The sequence below is a fragment of the Candoia aspera genome, chromosome 8 (genome assembly GCF_035149785.1).
Source record: "Candoia aspera isolate rCanAsp1 chromosome 8, rCanAsp1.hap2, whole genome shotgun sequence".
Taxonomy (NCBI): Eukaryota; Metazoa; Chordata; class Lepidosauria; order Squamata; family Boidae; genus Candoia; species Candoia aspera.
The window spans coordinates 46,639,161-46,652,847 of record NC_086160.1 but is presented as its reverse complement, the minus strand read 5'-3'; the positions used below and the strand labels follow the sequence as shown (position 1 = coordinate 46,652,847).

The following is a 13,687-nucleotide window of genomic DNA, read 5'->3' as shown; positions in this document are numbered from 1 at the left end:
TATATAATAATTATTTTACTTGATATAAAATATTTAGATGGAGTTTAAAATTGAACATACATGGAATAGCCTTCCAGTGACCCATGACCCAATAATGATCAGGCTGAGTCCAGAAAATGCAGGAATACTGATGGAATTGAATGCTCCGTTTTTCAATGATCCTCCAGCTCCTCCTGGTGAACCAGGAAAACCATTCAATGGATTGTGGGACTATGAGGGTGAGTGAACCTGTTGTGTTAGGATTTAAAATTTTGAATATTCTGATAGTAATACTTGCCTAGAAGTTGGGTATTTCAATTTTTTACTTGTTACAAGTGTGCACTATAGCAAAATGCTAATGTGTGAAGTATTCCTGTTTTCAGCATTTCTTTGCTACTAGTGGCTTGGCTATGTAAGGATTCACATTTTTCACAAAGACCAAACCCCAAAATTTGACTTGACAGACACAGTATGCATTTATTTAAATATATAAATTCTAATGATGGTCCCATTGTTTTTTTCCGTATGAACAGTGTAAACTTATAATGTCTAACCATAAACTATGGCAGCAATTGAAGTCTTCCACCTCTTTCTGATATTGTATTTGATACCATAATCAAATACAAAGTGGCTAAAGATATAGTTCTATCAATAAGACTTTATTTATTTAATTAATTTGTCCCCACCCATCTTCTCCCATCTTTGGTGAATCAATTTTGAGGCTTCTATGAAAAACCGCTTGTCAGATTTATGTCTAACTTTTTCATATAATGGAACTGTATTGTTTGCCTAGGCCTGCACTCCTGTTTTGGAGGGTATAAGTGCAGGCAAATCACTCCCTTCTATTTGAACCCTCCCATCTTTCATACTAGATATATGAATTTGAATATATATGAATTTGCAGAAATGTTTTGTCAAAATAACTTCTACTTTATAAAGATACCTCCAACTGCTCAGCATATTGCTGGTTACTTCAGTTTACTTCAGTTTACGTTCATACCATTGTCAGAGTTTTTAAAAATGATTTTTGATAAATCAAGTATCTTAAATAAATATTTGCATGAAATCACACAGCCACACAGCAGCTTGTGGTACATGATATTCACATCAGGCTACAAGGCTAGAAGTTTAATGAAACTTAATTCTCTCTAGTTGTAAGTCATGTATTCCTACTTACACTGGTTTTTGTGATCTTACCAAGATAACCACTACCCTCTTCAAGTCAAAGTTGCATAAATTCTCCTATTATCTGTCTTCATTATCATTCCCCTTACTTCATTATAACTGTTTCAAAGTAGTTAGTATTTGAAATGTTTTGCCTGAACAGAAATATTACTGTGGAGTGAAACTGATGTGTTTAATTGGCTGTTTGATTTTTCCATTTTATGTTTCTCTTGTGTCACTGAAATTGAATTGTTTTATTCTGAACACAAGCCTGTTGACTTTGCACTATTGTTGCCAAAAATAAAAACATTCATGGGATGTGCAGTCAGTTCAGCAAGCGTGTATACATTTTCTTTTAAAAAAAAATGCTTATCAGTTGAAGGCAAATATCAGCTGATGGTGCATTCTGTGAGTTCTAAATTGGACTGTCTTGAGACCTTTATTTCCAGAACAGCTTCAAATAGGGATTTAAAAGTTTCAGTGTATGAGTGCCAAGTGGGAGACTGCATAAAGAAGTTGCACATTGTGAAGTAAACATCTTGTGGAAGCCATTTGGATAGACTTCCCTCTTAGTTTTTGATCCTAATTGTATTAGAATGCAGCATATGATTCCCAAGTAGTTTTTTTTTAAACATATGAATTATGTACATATTTAGTCAATTAAGTCTGAACTTTTGTCATAGTTTTGTCAAAATTTGTCATAGTTTTAAAATTAAAGTAGTTATGAAAAAGCATTTCCAAAGCCTCTGATAGAAACCTTATACCGTTAGTTTGGCTTCTGAATAAGGTTAAAATAGGCTTCTGAAAAAGATTTTACAATCCTTTGCATCTTTTGTGTATGTGTGTGTTTGTGTGCACACCTTCGAGTCATTGTTGACTCTTGGCGACTGCCTGGACTAGCCCCTGCAGTTTTCTTGGCAAGATTTTGGAAGTAGTTTGCTATTGTGTTCTTCCATAGGGCTGAGAGAGGGTGACTGGCCCAATTGGCTTCATGCCTAAGGCAAGATTAGAAACCAGGGTCTCCCAGTTTCTAACCTAGTGTCTTAACCACTACACCAGACTGGCTCTTGCCTTTGCATCATTAGGGTAGGTAAAATAAACCTCCCCTATGGTTGTTGTAATCAATTCTCTTTGTGTTTGTATAAAATATAGAGTGTAAAACAATATTTTTTCTGTGGTTTTAGTTGTAGAAGCCTTCTTCTTGAATGACCAAACTCAGCAGTATCTAGAAGTAGAGCTCTGTCCGTAAGTAAATATTTTGAATCATTTTTAGAATGTCCTAATTATTTCAGCTTTTTTTCATTACAGTCATGTTGCTTTTTTTGTATGTGTGTGTGTGCCTTCAAGTCAGTCTTGACTTCTGAAGACTGCCTGGACAAGTCCCTGCAGTTTTCCTGGCAGGATTTTGGAAGTGGTTTGCCATTGCCTCCTTTAGGGCTGAGAGAGACTTGCCCAAGGTCACCCAGCTGGCTTGGCATCTAAGGTAGGACTAGAACTCACAGTCTCCCAGTTTCTAGCCTGGTGCCTTAACCTTACACCAAACTGGCTTACATTCTTGAAATTCTGCTTTAACATTTGGGCATTACTATAGCTTTATGCAGCTCGACAGGATCTAGCACCAGGGACCCCTGTCTTAATTTTTGCAGGTATCACTCTTGGTACTATCTGTCTGTTGGAATTGTTCTGTAATTTTTGAACAGTCATGGGAAGTACTTTGTGGTGTTGCTTTATGGCAGATGGAGAGCCTGAAAATAAATGAACCCAGAGCCTGTCTTGCCAGTGATCAAGGGTGATTTGAGATATACAGTAGTTCAGAAACATATGAAAGGCAATCCCTGTTCTCTATCCGTATTTTATAAAGTAACTGCTAGGTTTTGCACTGTGAATAGAAGACGAACAATGTTTTTAGGACCATGAAGAAACAGAACGATAAAAGAAATCTCCCTCACCCTACCAGACAATTGTGCATCATGCAGTGTGCTTACAGTAGTAGCAAAATGATCAAAAAGTGATTTTATTTTATTACATACACAAATAAGATAAAGTAAGAGGGGTCCAAGACTTGGTATACTACATTTTTACTACCACACCTAGGCATGAAGAAGATAAGCTAGGCTATGTTATTTAAAGGATAAAGATGCCCTCAAGTTGAGCTTAATTATGGGTGTTTATATGGACAAAACTGTTTTTCTTGGCAATATATAGAAGTGTTTTCCCACTGTTTTCTTCTGGGACCTTTAAAAAAGTTTCCTAGGTCATCAGTCCTAGAGTTCCCTGGTAGTCTTCTGTCCATGTACTGATGAGGCCTAACTCTGCTTAGCTGCTGAACCAAATGAGTTCAGAAATGGCTAATATCAGCAAATCTAAAAATACCCAACTGTGCCTGTGTATGTATGTATCTCTGTCTACACACACACAAACACAATGTGGCCATACATTGCAGGAAAATTTAGTAATGTAGTCCTGTATCTTAAAATTGTTCACATTCATTTATTTAGCTGATGGCTGCCTAGAACCGTTTTGCATGTTGATAGGTAGCACTATCTTTATGTAAGAATTAATAAGTAAACTCTGGCTGGAAATATGTAGCAAATATTTTTCAGTTATCTTTATACTATATTTTCATAGGCATGGACAACATCTTGTATTGTTCCTTTATGGCAGACGGAATATATGCAGAGTAAGTGAACCATTTGAGTTATTTTTCCCCCTATATGTCATTGACTCTGAGAAGAGGGTAAATCTGTGTGTTTTTATTTTTTTACTTTAACACAGCAAGAGCTTCCTTTAATATTTGAAGTGTCAAAAACAAGTGCCAAATGGAGGGACCGAGCCCACCTGCCTTGGAATTATTTTCCTCCCAACACTGACAGATTTAATGCTTTTGCAATTCATGGATCAGACGTGAACAGAACATATGAAGCTCTCTATCCTATTCCTCAAAATGAAGTTCACAAAAACCAGAAGCCTGATTTGTAAGTATATCTGCAGTGCCATTTTTCTTGTTATGATTATTGAAAGGCTGGTATGGGGAAGGGAATATTTTATTGCCCTCTATCCTAGGAGTAAAGTTGTATACATTTATCTGTTAGATTTATATTCCACTTTTCATCCAGGATCTCAAGGTAGCGTATATAGTACTCCCTTCTCCTATTTTCTCTACAACAACAACCCTGTGAGGAAGGTTGGATTGAGAGAGCAGATAGGGTCCAAAGTCATCCAGTGACTTCTGTGAGAGAGGGCTTGAACCTCAGTTTCTCTGTCCAAGTCTAACACCCAAACCACTGCAGGTTTGAGGACAAAGGTGCCAAGAGAATCTGGAGTTACTTTGGAATTGTTTCGATTGTTTAGAATCTGCCAGTAGTGCATTAATTATTGAACATAATAATAAACATCAGTTCATTAAACCAAATGGGTTTGTAAGCAAAACCGTATTTAAAGTTGATTCTCCTGTTTCATATAATTCACAATACCTATATCATCTAGCATATTTCAAATATATTATAGAGAGCCAGTTTGGTCTAGTGGTTAAGGCTCCGGGCTAGAAACCAGGAGACTGAGAGTTCTAGTCCCACCTTAGGCATGAAAGCCAGCTGGGTGACCTTGGGCCGGTCACTCTCTCTCAGCCCAACCCACCTCACAGGGTTGTTGTTGTGGGCTGTTGTTGTGGGGAAAATAGGAGGAGGAAGGAGTATTAGGTAAGTTTGCTGCCTTGAGGTATTTATAAAAATAATAAAGGCGGGATAGAAAATAAATAAAATATTTCAAAAATCTTTGAAGCTTAATTTAGTGCAACAAAAAATGTTCACACGTTTCTTGAATTAATGTCTTTTATATCATTGGGGCTCATTTTACATCAAAAATTTAAGCGTCAGAAAAATGCAAAAAATATAAAACTTTTATCCCTTGCATTATTTTGCATGCTTTCTGGGGCCTGGAATAATTTGCAGTATTCCATGCACCCTAGTATCAACTGAATACCTGTTGGCGATGGTGTCTTCGCAATTTATAATTTTTACTCCATCTCCAAATCTTTCTGCACATCTCCTAATTTGCATTGTATGGACAGCTTCAATTTTGCTAGCAAATAAAATAATTTGTAGGTTTAAAAAACAATAGGCTAGATGTTTTTTGACAGCCTGGAAACTTCTAGGGCTTGATTTGACAGAATAGCCTTCAGGTATTTGCTGAATGGGACATTATTTTGCATAGACAGTCTTCAGAATGAACTGCTTGCCTATCCTGTCCTGCACACATGTATTTAACTGGCTAAGCTCAATTTGGTATAGTGGTTTAACAATATCATCTGAAAGTCTTCCATATTTCCAGGGGATACTGTACTTTTCCTAGTAAAAGTCAAAGGGTATAAAATGTAATCATCTTTAAAACACAGTTGGATAATATGCATAAAGAAATAGCTGACAAAGATGTGCACTTTGTTCCTTGAGTGAATGAGCTCTCCTAGCTTTCTAATACAGTACAGAATTTTAATTATTGTTACCATTCTTTGTACCAATTCAGTAGGAGTGAGAAAGGATGAATATAAATGTTTCAAAGCTATCGAAGTTTTGCTTGCTTTCTCTTGCAGCCATCGTCTAGAATACTTTAAAAACTTCAGCTTGAAACAATTAATGGGAGAAGATTGGAAACAGATGGAATCAGAATTGTGGGCATCATGTGTTAGATGAAAAATACAAGAGTACCATAAAGATTGGGGTGAGCAAACTTTTTGTGGACAGGGATCTTTCTTTTTTCTTTTTTTAGGGCTGCCATGGGATTTCTTCAGAAAAATAGGCACATTTATGAAATCAGAATTATTCCTACTGGGTTTTATGGACAAGGAATTAGAAAAGAAACACAGGAAATTAATATTGTATATTGGAACTGTGGCAAGATTATTGTATGCAAAAACTTGGAAAAGCAATGAAATACCTACAGTGGAAGACTGGATTATAAAATTAACTGAACTTGCAGGAATGGCAAAGCTGACCAATTTGGTCAGAGAAAAAAATGACAATTTTTTTTTTTTTTTAAAGACTGGAAACCTTATATGAACTTTTTGTTGAAAGAAGAAAAGATACAATTGATGATTTCAGGATCTAGGGATTAAAAAGGGACGAAGGGGACAGGGAAAATATTAAAATGATAATTATTTGCTAGAAAGAAAGGCGGAAGGCGTAATTGTATGTTTTCTTTTTTTCATTTCCTTTTTCTCTTTTTCTTACTTTCTCTATTTTTTGTTTACTTCTTACTTTTACTATATTGAAAAATTTATATATGTGTGTGTGTTTTTATGTGTGTGTATGTATGTTTATGTGTGTGTATGTACACACACACACACACGTATCACTTTAGTCTATTGGAGGTTTAACACAGCTGCTTTACTTCTTTGAAGCTTTTAAAAAGATGAAAAACTAAGCCACTATAGAATGGGGGGAGAATCATTTTAGATACTACAAAAAAGTGGGGCAGGGGCATTAACCTCCCATTTCTAATGTAGATTAAGGTAGATTATTGAACACAGTTCATTTTCTTACTATAGTACTAGGAAGCTTATAGTGGATTAAATGGGAGAGTCTTGACTTAAGGGGAAAAGTTATCATAGTTATGCTTATGCAATATGAACTGTATATCTGTATATCTTTGTAATAAAATAACTATTACCAATACCTGGAATCATGTAAAAGTTTTGTTTCCTTTCATCTTTGCATTTTATTGTTTAAATAAAATCATAACACAATCTAGTCATAAGAATTTTTATTTAGAGCCTGGAAACAGATGCTGATTGTATTTAGTAGACTTACTCCCAAATAGCTGTACATGGAATTGTAGCCTTCCTTTGACTTTTATATGGCTAGGTTTATTTTTTTTATTTGTACAATTTATAGGCCACCCAACTCCCAACAACTCTGGGCAGGTTACAATTATAAAGTAAAAGGCACAAAACAGATCATGAGCAGCCTAAAGGCAAACATATAAACCAAAACAAAGCCATTCAGCAGGGGCTTAACCTTCCTCCTGCCCCAAAGCCAGGGAAAACAGACAGATCTTTAATATGTTCTTCCTGAACATCATCAGGGTGGGAGCCATCTGGAACTTGTGGAGGAGATATCATTCCAGCGGGCAGGTGCCATGACCAAGAAAGCACGTTTCCTGGGTCTCGCAAGAGACACTGCTTGATTGATGGGACCCGAAGTGGGCCCAGTTCTGCCCCAGTGGACAGGAACAATTAGAGACAGGTAGTCCCTCAAATAGCACGTTACTTTTAACCCTGAGTGGGATTTATTTAATTTTGACTTAGTGTTACCATGGTTCGGCTCAGTGTGTTACACAAATCCAAGCAACTGTGATTTATTCAGTGAGCCTTAGTCAAGTAAGTTATGACTTAGTGCAGTGTGAATTATCAACATAAAGTAAGAAGGTTGGAGTTCTGCGACTGCCATTGGTTTTCTTGACTCATACCCTTTTCAGCCTCGATCTTCAGAGTTGGCTAGCTTGGTCCAAGGAATTGTCAGCTATAAAATAACAGTATGAAAGCTGTGGGCCTCCAAGTATTGTTGAATTTCAGCTTCCATCAACCCCATACATTGTCAGACAGGTAGGCCTGTATTTTAGTCCATATCTACTCATTTCAAACATGTATATGCCTGCTCTGGTTTATGTACAGCAGGCAGGTCCCCCAGCTGCTGCCTCCTGGTTTTGTAGTTTTAAAATTCAAGGAAGTGCTACAGTTGGGAAAAGGAAAGGAATTTTACTTTAGCCTCAGATTGAAGGAACCACAGTAGAAGAAGCTTGGAAAAATTCAAGAAAGCAAGCAGGAGGCTGTTGCTTCAGGAATTTCTGATTCTAAAGAATTAGTAAGTCTAGGCAGAAAACTACATTGAAGTCTTAATTTCTTTTGCTTTGTATTTGTGCCTGAGATTAATATTATCTGTATCAGCTCAGTATTTGTGTGCTTTTAATGTCACCTGGAATTTCTGTACAGTAAGGTTTCCTCTAGGGGCAGCCCAGCAATATTTGTCTGTCCAGAAGTATATATTTCTCCATGGTAGATTTAAGATGCTATATCCTAGATTTGAACAGTTATATTTTTATCTCTCTCATCACTGAATATTTTTGCATGATAGTAATGTTTACATTCTCTCTTTTCTTTTTTTAAAATGAAGTTTGAGTCTATTTATCTCTTGTGAGATTGGTCTATCTCCCAAAACAAAAGGGAAGAAAGGATGATTTTGCTAGCTACGCAACTAATGCTAAAGGGCGAGAAGGTGGTGCTAGAAAATTTGTTCGTTTATTTTTTCTTTTCATTTTAATTTGCCAGAAAAGCAATGAAGATCGTGACAGCTTTATCTCTCTCATACGCTGTGGTTGGGGAGAAGATAATAGGTGAGGGGTTCCCCTGGAAGACAAATGTTGGCACCAATCCACCACACCAAGGCAGGAGGCAGAGACAAGATTCATAAAGCCATAAAGTTTCTAGTAGAATAATTTTCCAATTAAATAAAATATTTAATTCTAGTTTCAAACTGTATTAAATGCAAAACATTTTATCTGTACTCACCAAAGAACTTTCAGAATCAGTATTCTTTCATAAGCTTATGAAGGATATATTTAATTTCTTTCCTGTTACATGCTGAAGCACTTACTAATTCAAGTCATTTTGTCATCTTTAATACGAATATTTTCAGCGACCCATCAAGCTCCTCAGGGTGTTACAGATAGCAAACTTGAGCTGTTGTAATGCTACTTTTGAGTTTGTGAAAATGCCAGTCTATCTCCAGAATAACCTTCATCTTCTATTTTTTAATTTTGATGGTAAGATGGCAGGTATTAAATATCAGGCTATTGAATTATGTACACAGTTGCCATTAAGTAAGCAGGCTGAAGTTTCTAGAGCATTTTTCCTACAATTAAAATGTTAACTAGCCATTCTGCAAACTACATGGCACCCATAAGAGCTTTAGCAGGAAAGTGACAAGGTGGATCTATGCAAAAGGCCTAGCCACAACTGCCACCTGATCTTCAAAATAAACCCAGATTACCAACCAGCTCTGCTTTGGGAAGTGCAGTCCCATCTTTAGCCAAAGATGGTATATCACGAATTGGAAGGCTTCCACAAAGTCACTCTATCTTGCTGGGATTGACTCAAGTAGGTCATTACCATCCAGACCTTCCCATCTTCCAGGCACCAGGAGAGAACCTCCACAATATCTTCCATTCAGCCAGCTGTTAAAATACACACAGCTGAGTATCTATATACTAATAGTGCAATTATGAGTCCATGCTGGTGGATGACCTCCCCCAGCAGCTTTATGTGGATGTTAAAAAAAAGGACGGAAAGTATCAATCCCTATGGCGCCCCACACAGAGGAGGACCCAGCTTCTCACCCGCACTGTCATCAACTGGAACTGTCTACTTAAGGAGGAGAACCATGCAGCATAGCCCCCCACCCCCATATTTCCAGACAGTCCATAAGGATGCCATGATCAATGGTATTGAAGTTCACTAACAGAGCAAGCAGAACCAGGAAGGTCCACTTACCCTATCACTACTGGATATCCACAAGAGTGACCAATGTGGATTCAGTCCCATACTTGTCACCAAGTTTCCATTTCCTCTAGAACTCTTTGCAACTACAACCCCACCACTCTCTCAACAAGTTTTTTTTCAAAAAAAGGGGGATTTGAAACCAGCTAGTTGTTAAGAATTGCCAGGTCAAGTGATGGCTTTTGAGGAGGGAATGTAGCAGTCACCCTTTCAAGGTAGATGTAAGCACCTCTACTCTAACGAAGCATTATAACCACTCATAACCCACTTCCTGGTATCTTCCTGGAGACTTTCACCACCAGAAAGGGCAGAGAAATAAGCTAGGGATGGCAGAGCTGATATAGCAGAGAATTCTGTCCATAACCTGCCTATTTATATCCTATATAAATCATAGCTTATAAATAACAGGCTGTGTTCATACAGAAGGCAAGCAAATCACATTTCATTTTAGCATGAATTTGGCCACCAAATCAAATGGCCTACAAACTACTTCAAGCCATGCCAGATATTCTGGGATGGCAGTTATTTGCAAATCAGGTTTCGCCTATGCAAGCATCACACTTGTAATGGTTGCCCAGCCCAAATACTCAGACTCACAAGAGGTTGCTAAATGAAATCTGATTTATTAGGGAACTTAGGACAAATACAGAGAAAGCTGAGAATGACAGAAAGCGCGCCAAATACAAACTTAAACCCGTCGTTGCAAACGTAACCCCGCCTCCCTACCAGCAGAGCCGCCCGTCCCAGGTGCTGGCAACTGTCAGATCTCCTAGCCTGGGAAAGTAACCTTGAACACAGGAGATAACCCAAATACATTCCAAAATCACAGCCAAGAGATAAACCCCTCCCAACAGGAACCATCCTCCTGTCAAAGATGAAACACGCATCCAGCTAATGACATGCGAAACGTTACGATGTATCAAACACATTGAAACGGCGAACATGACAACACTAAACTGAATTAACTTTCTTACTGTCATGCTCACTGATTCAATGTAGTTTATACACCGTAACGTTTCACATGCCATGGTGCTGACGCGCGTTTCTGTTTGGGAGGGAGCTGCTGTGAGACCTTGTACCAAGCTCTGTATGTGAAATCAGTACAATGGAATGTGTTTGGGTTATGTTCTCTGTTCAAGGCCTTTTCCTGCAGACCATCAGAAACTGTTAGGAGCACCTGGGATTGTGAACTTGAGAAGATTCTATGGGGGGAGGGATTTCATTTGCACCGAGGGCTTTTAGTTTGAATTTGGCGCACTTTCATCATTCTCAGCTTTCTCTGTGATCCTGCATACTATTCTTTAATAAATCAGATATCTTTGAATTCCTGCTCATGAGTCTGATGGTGTTTTAGAATAGGCAACCATTAAAGGTAAAGGTAAAGGTTTCCCTTGACATTAGGTCCAGTCGTGTCCGACTCTAGGGGGCGGTGCTCATCTCCGTTTCAAAGCCGAAGAGCCGGCATTTGTCCGTAGACACTTCCATGGTCATGTGGCTGGCATGACTACATGGAACGCCGTTACCTGCCCGCCAAAGTGGTACCTATTAATCTACTCACATTTGCATGTTTTCGAACTGCTAGGTTGGCAGGAGCTGGGACTAGCAATGGGAGCTCACCCCGTCACGCGGATTCGAACCACCGACCTTCTGATCGGCAAACTCAGCAGCTCAGCGGTTTAACCCGCAGCGCCACCGCGTCCCTTAGGCAACCATTACACTTACTTAAATATGATTGGCATAATTGATCTTGCTTGGCTCTGAATTAAGCTCTGAATTGTGTTTTTTACCATATTCACTATTTGCTTAGTACGTTTTTGCTAATGTGATGGGCAAGGATTTCACATCTTTGATTTTAAATCTGCTTATGGTCTATCAATTTAGGCAGAGTGAAGGGTAATGTGGGGTAGCATGTAATGGGCTAGGAATTGATGCTGTGTTTAATTTTTCAGATTTATCCCAATATATTCATTCAATATATTCATGCTGAACTCAGTAAAATCTCCAAATGAACACTAACGGTGCTAGATTGTAGCATTAATCTAGCAAGGATTTAAGTGACTAAATTTGGGTTCCCTTTCTCTTCCATTTTCTTCCTTCAATAGCTGATAGTGATTGTTCAGCAAGTACATTGCTATATGAGATGTGTAGATAGGAATATTCTAAATAGTACATGTTTTCGCTATTATACCTATGAATTAGATTGGATATTTAAAAGTAAAAACAAACTTAACGTGAATCTGGTATTTTGAGGAAATGTGAAATGGAATTGCATCCTTCCTTTGTAACTATATTCTGTCACATCATATATAGAAAATAGGCATATCTCTTCTCCTTTACTATTGTACAGATAGGGTTGTTCCAGAAATCTTAGATTCTTGCTGCTTCTTGCCACTAGATGGGAGAATGATGTTGTCAGTGTGGTCAAGAAATCTATACTAAGTTGTCACTGAACTGTGCCTTGGGATTGTTTTTAAAACTGAGTTCAGATTCGTTAAGCAGAGCCCCAACTTGATTGGATATCAAATAAAAAGTAGCAAATAAAAAGAATGTGAAATAATTAAGATTCATGCAAGGAGATTCAAATTATATATTTACATGGTATCTGTTTTCTTAAGCGAAAATACAGCCTTCAGTGATTCTGTGACAAAACTACTGACAGATGAAACAGAAAAGTGATTATTTCATTTTGTAAAGAAATTCATAAACGCGGCAGTGTTTTGAGACTTACACAAAGGATTTTAAGAAACATTCATAGTAACTTGATATTTCCTGTATTACAGGGTTCTGCCAATTAGGAGCATTTCTGGAGCAGACATTTACTCATGACCTCATCACCATGCTACTATACTATACTATCATACTACTATAACTCAGTCCACATGGGATTGCCCTTAAAGATTACTCAGAAACTACAGATGGTAGAGAATGAAGTCACCCATATACTTATTGTAATGGAGTGTCTCTGTATGTCCATGTAATTATTGGGGAAGCTACGTTGTTTCAGGCTGAAACAATTTATTTCTAAATCGTCCTAAATAGCCTAGGGTATGGCTATTGATATATTTGTGATTATCTGATGGATGTGATATCAGATCACTTGCTTCTTGTAGATTCTGTCCACCTTCCATGTGCTGGTATAGAGCACTTGATTAGTGTTTGCACCTCTACGAGATGCATCAAGTTGGGACTTAGAAATGAGCACTCCTCAGAGTTCCCTCCTGTGAAACCAATTATCCTGAAAGGTAAGAACTGTATCTGTACTACTAATGTGTTTAAAGATGCTTATTTAAAATGGCATTTAGGGATTAAAGATAAAATAATTAGGATTTGTGTGATTTATGACTTTATGAAGTTTAGAATGGAATGATTTTTGTGGTTATATTGTTATGTTATTTATTGCATTACAGTACATGTGAAATATTTTTCTTATAAGCCACTTAGATTTGTTCAGTTGAAGTGGTGAAAGTAATTGTAATAAACAAACTCCAAATTATCAAACCCAATTTAGCCTTGTCTGATGTATGTGGGAATGAGCCAAAGTGTCATCTGAGCCCTGTTACCAATCATTTCTGGGTTAGAATCACAGCTAAAATGACTCCAGGGTATAGATACTTATTTTGGACTTAATCATATCATCCAAACCTGAAGAGAGGATTAACTCTCTCTTCCAGTCTCCAGACATGGAAAAGACACTGCTTCTAAAAAAATATGGTTGCTCCAATAGCTCACTCTTTGGTGCTTTTTATTTCACCTCCTCGTGGAAAAGGAGTGAAGTTGAGTCAGAAAGGGGGAAGGCTGTGACTCAGCTACCACAGATTCCACCCCCCTCCAAATGGTAATCCTCCCCAGCTTGCAGCTGTCAGCTGCAAAGGTAGCTAGAAAACCATCCAAGACAATTGTTCCCAATTTTACCATGGCTGCTTCAGGTTCCCTGGGTTATCTGATTCTTGAAATCTGAAGGCTTATACACACTGCTAGGTTGCCCTGTTGCCAATA

At 37.7% G+C, this 13,687-nt stretch overlaps 1 protein-coding gene across 2 annotated transcripts; it reads left to right on the top strand.

Annotated features, from left to right (window-relative positions):
- C8H4orf33 (chromosome 8 C4orf33 homolog) lies at positions 1-7,294 on the top strand. Of its 2 annotated transcripts, XM_063310339.1 has the most exons (6): positions 1-218; positions 2,328-2,388; positions 3,772-3,823; positions 3,919-4,118; positions 5,732-5,859; positions 7,032-7,294. In XM_063310339.1, exons 1-5 carry the CDS (start codon positions 38-40, stop codon positions 5,829-5,831), a joined length of 594 nt encoding a protein of 197 aa, XP_063166409.1. In that variant the 5' UTR covers positions 1-37; the 3' UTR covers positions 5,832-5,859; positions 7,032-7,294. The 2 variants fall into 2 exon arrangements, with proteins under 2 accessions (XP_063166409.1, XP_063166408.1); XM_063310338.1 differs by lacking the exon at positions 7,032-7,294 and having other exon boundaries at positions 5,732-6,292.
- Positions 7,295-13,687: the final 6,393 nt, after the last annotated feature.